Raw genomic sequence first — 8,948 nt, 5'->3', positions numbered from 1 at the left:
ACGCTCCATCAATTTCATAGTGTAAGTCTTTTAGCTATGTATAGATTCATCTATTAATCAAATCAATATATAATGGTTATATATATGTCTATATTCATTAGCATACATATAAATCTAGCAATTATAAAAAAGATATTGTGAAATGTTGGTAGTACTTTATTGCCTACGTTTCGCGTTAGATCATCCTTAAACCTATTTTTCACTTTGGATTTGATAAATTTACCACTTTGGTTCGGATCACCCGAATGATTTTTGCGGTACATATTAACAAACTTAAACACACAGGTTCTGGTACACCAGCGAGCAGGGGTGGGCAGAAAATACCGAACCGAAATCGGAACTAACTAAAATCAAAATTTTTAACACCAGTTAGGACTAATCGAAATATTTTCGGATATTCAGTTGTAGTTATTGGTTAACCGAAATGACCGAACTAATGTAAACAACAGTACATAGGCCTAGTAGTCACAAAAATCATCAAATTATGCAACTATAATGCTATGTTTAAAGATATATTTTTGATTTATTGTCATCTTCAGTTATTGATCTATCAAAAAAGTCATAAAAGAGAGGAGGTGTTGTCAATTTTTTTCAATTTCTATCATTTTTTTATTACAACCTCAATCCTTCAAATTTAGGGGGTGTTTGTTTCCAGGGGCTAAACTTTAGCTACTAGTCATATCGGATATTTGAACATTTATTATAAATAGCAAATATAGTCTATAAATAAAACCCATGCATAATCTTGGACTAATTTGCGAGACGAATCTAATGAGCCTAATTAATCCATAATTAGCCTATGTGATGCTACAGTAAACATTTGCTAATTATGGATTAATTAGGCTAAAAAAATTTATGTTGCGGATTAGCTCTCATTTATGACATTAGTTTTTTTATTAGTCTATATTTAATACTTCAAATTGGTGTCCAAACATCCGATGTGACATGAGGCTAAAAAGTTTAGCCCCATCTAAACAACCGCTTAGTCATAACCGAAACTAAAACTGAATTGTTCGGTCCACACTTTTTCCAAACTATTTTCAGTCTTGATTTTCTGATAGCTAGCTGAATTTCCTCTATGACCGAACCAACTAAACTGATACAACCGACCGAATGCCCACCACTACCGGCAAACTCTCATCCACGTATAGTATATATTTTAAGAGGTTAGACATGATGATTCAAACTGTAATAATAAAAAAAATATCTAGCTAAAAGTATAAAATATGTTAATGTGGTACAGAGTAAAACATCGATAATAAAGTATGGTTCAAACTACAATGGATGTGTTTTTTAGCCGGATTATTCCTCATCTTTTGTGTCCATTTTTCTCGAACTATTAAACAATGCATTTTTAAAAAGGGCTTCTATATAAAATTTCATAATCATATTTTTGTAAAGTATATTTTTTTATTTTATATTAGTTAATTTAATCGTTTATACTATCAAAAAATCATAAAAAAATCTTTCAACTTTCTGCAGAAAAAGAACAAAATCAATTTACTTTATTTTCTACCTACTACCTATTACTTAGGCAGTTGGTATATGAATATTACCTAATTCAGTTGTTGTTTGGATTCAATTATATTATTACCATCTACTTCACCAAATTATTGTTACCGATTATTTTACCCGAACCTTTTAAAAAACACGGTTTCTATAAAACCTCTCCTCCCTACAACGTTTATACCACATGTCATCGACTATTTATTTATTAACTTCATTTCTTTAAAAAAATTCTAATTTATCTTCATAATGAAAATAGATAATCCGTGGCATCAATCCGGTCAACCTTAGATATTCTCGTAAACTCCAAATTTCAGACGGAAAACTTCACACGGCCTCGTGTAAGTTCTGTGCCATCTCTGTCGACGGCTGATAATCTTGTCTTCCGGAGGAAAAAAAGAAAAGAAAAAAACCCTCTTGAACACGAGCAAAACCTGGGAAAAAAAAAACACTTTCGCATTTCATCTTTCTTTTTTTTCTCACTTGTCCCTACAGTACTTGGCATGTCCGTGTCCCAATCTCCCCTGCGTCAGGTCAACCGATTCTATCCAAAGATCCAGTCCCCCTTCCCTCCTCGATCCTCATTTGCTTCCCCCGCACAGCACAGCGCCTTCTTCCCAAAAGCAGCTCCATCCAAACCCAATCAGCCCCACCCCCACCAACCCCTCCCCCTCAATTATAAGCCCAAAGAAGAAGCAGGCTGCGTGATCCAAACAAGGGAAGTTGGGAGGTTCTGGATTTCAAGAAAGAGACCATCTTTCTGCTTCTGCTGCTGCTGCTGCTGTCCGGGGTGTTGGTGGTGGTTGAGTTTCAGGCGAGAGCATCGGAATCGGAAGAGCTTTCTGAGGAGGAGCCAATAATGGCCGGCAAGGAAATCTACCACAAGATGAAGGATAAGGTACCGATTATGGAGGAGGAGGGTGGGGGATTCTTTGTCTGTGTGCCTCTGCACCTCCATTTCCCCCCTTCCATGTCTGCTGCTCTTTTTTTTTTATTTACTTCTCTTGCTTGTGCTATTGGTTCGGTGATATTTAGGCGGATCGTTGTGTTAAAAAGGCTTTCCCTTTGGTGTCTATACGCTCGAGGGATCTTGAAATGGCGAAGGCTAGAAGTCTGAACATGTCAATTTTGGAACATGTCGATAGGCGATGGTCTGTATATTCATTTGTTTTTGGTCAAGTTTGTTGCTTTATGCACTGGGGCACACATGTTTTTGTGGTCCTGTAAGCATGGTGAGGCCCGGTACAATGGAACTCCGTATGGATGTTAGGCTCGTGGAGTTATTAGCAGTAGAGAAAACTACTGAGCTCGTTTGGAGCAACAGACAGGCATGCATTTCAATAAGTTGGCTAGGGGAATCTGGTCCATTTCACCGCATGAAGAAGCTTAGATTTGAGTTAGCACTTTGAAGAACACAGTCTCATGATTGCCTGTTAAGTTCGTTATCCAAAAAAGATCTTTTGTGTCAGCGGGTTAAGTATGAATTTTACTTTATGTTCTGATTATGGATCCTTTTTTTCTATGTAAAAAGCTTTAGGAACTTGGGAAGAACTCATTTGGTTGATGTTCGTTGTGAGTTTTAGAGCTTGCAGTCTACAAGCTACTCCCTCTGTCCCAATATAATTGTATTTTTACCACTGCTAATCAAATTAGTTGCAAGAAAAAAAATTAAATGCCCTTCATTAAATAAGAAGATTGTATGGAGTGAGAGATAGGTAGGGGTAAAATGGATAGAGATTTAAATATGAGATTATTGATGGGACAACTAGTACTCCACAAATGCATTCTTTGTGGGACAAATTTGAATTCCAGAAATGCACTTATCATGGAACAGAGGTAATAGAAATTACCTTGAAATATTATAATCAACTCAATTAGAATGTACACATCTTTACATCCAAACTATCTATTCGTGTTCATTTTGGTAGATTATCTTCACCTTTTATTTTGTCATCATGCTTGCTGTGATGTAATCAGTGACAAAAAAATAAGCATGTTTTTTTTTTCTCCATTGTGCTGGATGTTTTCAGAAAGCTCATATATATTTGCTTCGCTTAGTGTTGTGCTTATTATCAACATCGCATGCCTGACAATTGATTATGTTTTGTCTAACAGGTGAAAGATGCTTTTAGTTCGTCAGGACCAGAAACAGGGAAAGGAAAAACAAAATTGTCAGGCAGACGTGTCAAGCATGGTTACCATCTTGTGAAGGGAAAATCAAATCATCCGATGGAGGACTATCTAGTGGCAGAGTACAGGCAAGTTGGAGAACATGATTTGGGATTGTTTGCAATATTTGATGGCCATTTGGGTCACACTGTTCCAGACTTCCTGCGCTCACATCTCTTTGATAATATCTTGAAGCAGGTAATATTTCAAATTCAATGTCCTGTTAATAGGCTCAATCAAAGAATGTTTTGTCATTATGTCAAGTGTTCAAATATTGTTTTTAATAGCTAAATGCCCTTTGATTTACTAGAGATAAACATGAACCATAGAAGTTCTAATGCTGTTCAAAATAAATAGCTCCATCCTTCATATTTTTGTTGTTGTAAGGAGCATCTGACTGTCTGTACACTGTACATAGTTATTGCAAAAATAACCTATACGCTATGGACCTTTATGTGTTAAATTCTTATTTCAGAAGGTAAATAAAAGAAATTAGAACATACGGAACGAACATTGCGTAATACTCCCTCCGACCTCCCTAAATCTTAATGAATTCTCCCGGTCTAGTTGGGCTGACCTGGCAAAATAATAATAATAATAATAATAATAATATGCCCTCCGTTCCAAAATATAAGCATTTGTAGAATTCGAATTTTGTACCACAATATAGGTATTTCTGCACTGATTCCCATGATTTTCATCATTCTGATGATTTCAAGTCAATCAAAATGCTTAGAAAGGGAACCTAATCTATTCAAAATTTGACAAAAGACCACTGAAGTGACTACATGGGAGTCTTTTAACATCTTTTTAGTATATGCTACTAAACAACCTAGAAATGCTTATATTTTGCAACAGAGGTAGTATTAAACAAATTTAGGAAGCAATTTGAGAAAAAAAACATAGGTGGAGCTAGTGGGTGGGTCTAACGGGTGAACGTCCGTGCAACCCCACGCGAACAGATCTCTATACAAGAAAGTTTATATATACTTTTTTTTTATAATTTGGTGTTTGTATGCATAAATTTTCATCTCTATACTAGAAATTTTATGTACAGAAAATTATACATAGAAACAAATTTGTAGCATATAAAGTATCTAGTCGAAAAAAAATATCTACATAGATAATATCATCTTAAAGATGTATCTACAAATATTATACACTAAAAAGTTGTATGTATAAAGTTTTTATATAGAAAGTTTATATATGCAAAGTTTGTAACTATGAAGTGTTCACGCGGTTCGCGAACGTTCGCCTGTTAGCCTTTTCGGGAGTTAGTGTGGGTGGCAGACTTATCACCACTTTGTTTTTGAAGTAGTTTACTCATCCTTATGAACATAGAAGGAGCAAGCCAATCCACAATGCATACGATAGACTATAACAGGGCAAAAGGAATTGTGCTTTTCTTACAATAAAGTTCTGTGCTTGTTCTACAATCTACTTACAAAAACCATGCTAGGAGTAACAATGGAGTGGCCTAAAAATATAGATATATGTCTATGCAATTCAAGATAGGTGACTGAATACACAACTGTGCTGATTATTTATTGACTCCTTCAACCTCAGCCAGAATTCTTGAGCAATCCAAGAGCTGCAATCCGAAATGCATATCAACTTACGGATGCAAAAATATTGGAAAATGCTGCTGAGTTGGGCAGAGGAGGCTCCACTGCTGTTACTGCCATCTTAATAAGTAGCGAAAATTCTGTGAATCTAGTAGTTGCAAATGTTGGAGATTCACGAGCAGTTGTTAGCAAGAATGGTGTGGCAAAACAACTTTCGGTTGATCATGAGCCAAACAAGGAGCGGCGTTCAATCGAGAAAAAAGGTGGATTCGTTTCAAACCTACCAGGTAAATGGTCATTTCTGGTCAACTCTCAGTAGATACATGGAATATTCATTGTTATGTAACAGTCTAAAGTCATCGATGTTTTTAACTTATTTTTCTATGCTAGTGTATCTAATGTTTTAGTTCCATACTGCTTTCTTATTGTGACTTGTGTGCTTATATGACTATATGTTAGCCATGTGACCCTCAATGCTGCCCATTCATTTGAACCCCTAACATTGACGTGGCATCAGATACACCCGAACACTAAGCATTACTAATACCACTAGTGAATTAGTAGTTTTCAGCACTGGCGCTTACGCAGACCCTACTCATAATAGCTACTACTTTATTGTTAAGGTCACAGCATATGACAAGCAATCTATTGAGCTTCAAGTTCCAAAATTATTTTACTTGCAGGAGATGTACCACGTGTTGATGGGCAGCTTGCGGTTGCAAGGGCATTTGGAGACCGGAGCCTGAAGAAGCACCTCAGCTCAGAGCCAGATGTGGTGGAGGAACCAATAGATGAGAACACTGAATTTCTAATTCTTGCAAGTGATGGATTATGGAAGGTGATCACTATAAAGCTCATAGTCCTCATACCAACCATTCATGATATTTTACACCGAAATCATTGTTTTGCATTCTACGTGCATACCTGAGCTCAACAAACTGGACCATGTACTACCTTATTTGAATCTATATACATACCTTAGCTCAGAATATGCATAAGTGCATGCACTATATTCCTATTTAATTTTGAACATGAAGTACTGGATGTTAAGTAGTGCAATAGTGCTTATTCCTACATTCAGGTATGAAATTCGGCATTCATGAGCACATCCTGAGTTGTAAACCTTGATCCTTTTCTTTTTTGTTCCTTTGGTTGACTCCTTTAGCTAGTTGCTAAGTTGCATCAACGATGCAATGATTATAATTTCAAGATTATACAATATTCAGGTGATGTCGAATCAAGAGGCAGTGGAGGAAATCAAGGACTTGAAGGATGCTCAGGCAGCTGCGAAGCATCTGACGGAGCAGGCCGTGAACAGGAAGAGCAAAGATGACATCTCCTGCATCGTTGTAAAATTCGAGAGTTAGATCCACAAGTGTACAATTGGTGCCATGGGGTGTGGTTTTAGTGTTTCGTGTTAACTCCTGTTGTCGGATATTCTGCTTAATCTTTTCTTACCGGGAATAAAAATCCGCAAAGGGGATTCGAAGGCTTGTCGAACACTGCTGATTGTTCAATTAAACATGTCCATATGTTATTATTCATACAATTTCAGTGGCTGGTTCATTCATCTTGTTGCCCAATCACTTTCAAATATCGAATTTCACTCAAAAGTTAGGAGCAATTCGCTGAAATTTCATCGGATCCTCCATCGGCCATGAGGGCATGAACGATGCAGCTTACCCACTCAATAAAAGTGGTTTTAGTTGCCACCTAGGATGAAACTGCTTTAAGACTACTCTTCACAATGTAGGCCATTCTTAGTAACTCATAAATATTTCACATTTCAGTTTCTTTCAGTAGTCCTTGTTTCATTTTAATTAGTACCCATATCCAAAACTATGCACTACCGACCTTTTGCTGAAAAGTAATTACATATAACCCCGACCCATTTAGGAAACCACCAAAACTTCCCTCTTTGCTGGATGCAAGACGACAATGGCCTTATCCAGTGACCGTGACCCTGTTGACAAAGGGCATCAAGTTTAGGGCTGTCCACGAGCTGAGCTCGAGCAAGCTGGCCTGTCCAGGCTCGAGCTCGACACAGGCTTGAGCCAAGCTCGAATCGAGCCTAGCAAACCTTCAAGCTCTTAGACAGGTTCGGTTCGAGCTTGGTTAGGCTCGCGAGTTCGGTTTGAGTATATGATATATATATTTTGATGATATTTGTAAATAAAAATAATAATTTTAAGTCAACTATATTAAATAAATTATTAATAACATTTAAAATTAATATATGATACTAAAACAAATTAATTTATCATTTAAATATTATAATAATTTATTATTAATATACTATTTTATCAAATAAAAAATAAAAATAACATGTATATGTAAGCTCGTGAGAAGCTCGAGCTCGGTTCGAGAATGCTCGCGAGCTTCCGATTAGGCTCGGGCTCGGCTCGTTAGGAGCTCGAACCGAGCCTGAAACGAGCCGAGCTCGAGCAGCTCTTGAGCTTCGAGCTTTTTTGACAGCCCTAATCAAGGTGACCGCGGCGAGAGCAAAGAGGTCAATGCTCATTCCCCTCCTACCCACCGCCGATTTGGATCTAGTGGTAGTGCAGGAAGCCGTAACTGACGGAATGAGCTTGGCAGTGGTGGTGGGGGAAGCTGTAGTCGACGACAACGTGGAATGTGTGACAGAGGGAAATGATCTCAATGATGAAATAGACATGGATCCACACAACTGGTAGCTTTGGTGTCTCTCGCTTCTCTAGCAGGTAGGTCTGATTGAGTCACCGCCCCTTCTTGCTCTGAGTGGCAGTGGCGACCCTCGTGACCTCATTGTAGTGCACCAATAGATTGCTCTTCTCCCCCTATCATGTGTGTTCCCTTTTCATGGCTCCATTCCATCGCTTTCTTTGATATTGGTTGCTGTGGTTCGCCGGGCAAAGGCCCGCGGTGGTCGACGCTAGCGATAAGGGGCCTTTAGATCAGCCTAGCGAGACACGTGGCTCTATGTGGACAACATAGACTAATGTCATGTGGCATAGTGAGACCACTTGTCATGTCCTTGCATAATGAGTTGGCGAATGGCAGTGCCGTAACGTTTGCTATTGGTAGTGGGAATAAGTTCACATGATGTCTCTCAATTTTATGTCGAGTCTGTTTGAGGTCTCACATCCCCAATACCGGTAATATCTGCCCCTCAACTATTAGAAGCCATGTAGAATAGGTCCCTAGTCACTAATGACCAAATTTTCCCTAGTCTCGTCGGCGTGGCATACGACAGACCCCATGTCAGTGTGTCATTGAGGTGTTATTATATGAAGTTAAAATAGATGCCCGCATGTACCCTCCATCTCTCCCCCCCCCCCCCTCATTCTAGCTCCGTCGAAACCCTAGAGCAGAGGTGACACAGGGGTAACTCAGAGGGAGGTCTTGAAGTCAGCAACGAGATATATATGCACGTTGGCAATGATGGGCCTTGTGCTCGTTGATTCCCGGGGCGGGTTCAACCCTAGTAAGTTCTTGTGTGCTTGGCATTTCGTTCAAAGATATCACCCATGGTTTCGATTTGGAAAGAGGTTTAAAATGTGGTAGATTTGTTTCTTTTTTGGAATTCAGTGTGGATGCAGACTAGTTTATTGTCGTTATGCATATGAATGTAGTTTGTTTGTTGATCTAGGTGGTCCTTTTTTATTAGGTGTTAGGTGACAAGGTGGTTTTAAGGATATAGATATATTGTATTTTAATAGTTTAGTAAGC

The 8,948-nt window shown here is 38.2% G+C and overlaps 1 protein-coding gene across 1 annotated transcript; it reads left to right on the top strand.

Annotated features, from left to right (window-relative positions):
- Positions 1-2,085: 2,085 nt before the first annotated feature.
- On the top strand, positions 2,086-6,784 carry LOC102720160 (probable protein phosphatase 2C 62). Its single transcript, XM_006657674.3, has 5 exons — positions 2,086-2,404; positions 3,622-3,873; positions 5,242-5,527; positions 5,924-6,078; positions 6,467-6,784. Exons 1-5 carry the CDS (start codon positions 2,366-2,368, stop codon positions 6,605-6,607), a joined length of 873 nt encoding a protein of 290 aa, XP_006657737.1. The 5' UTR covers positions 2,086-2,365; the 3' UTR covers positions 6,608-6,784.
- The last annotated feature ends 2,164 nt before the right edge of the window (positions 6,785-8,948 follow it).

This window comes from Oryza brachyantha, chromosome 7 (assembly GCF_000231095.2).
Source record: "Oryza brachyantha chromosome 7, ObraRS2, whole genome shotgun sequence".
In the NCBI taxonomy this organism is placed as follows: Eukaryota; Viridiplantae; Streptophyta; class Magnoliopsida; order Poales; family Poaceae; genus Oryza; species Oryza brachyantha.
This window is presented reverse-complemented; position numbering and strand designations above follow the sequence as displayed.

Bases quoted from the DNA above. Each gene is read 5' to 3' on its own strand.
- LOC102720160 (XM_006657674.3), top strand. From the start codon at position 2,366: ATGGCCGGCAAGGAAATCTACCACAAGATGAAGGATAAG. The intron at 2,405-3,621 runs GTACCGATTATG...TTTGTCTAACAG, and splicing joins ACCACAAGATGAAGGATAAG to GTGAAAGATGCTTTTAGTTC. The intron at 6,079-6,466 runs GTGATCACTATA...TACAATATTCAG, and splicing joins CAAGTGATGGATTATGGAAG to GTGATGTCGAATCAAGAGGC.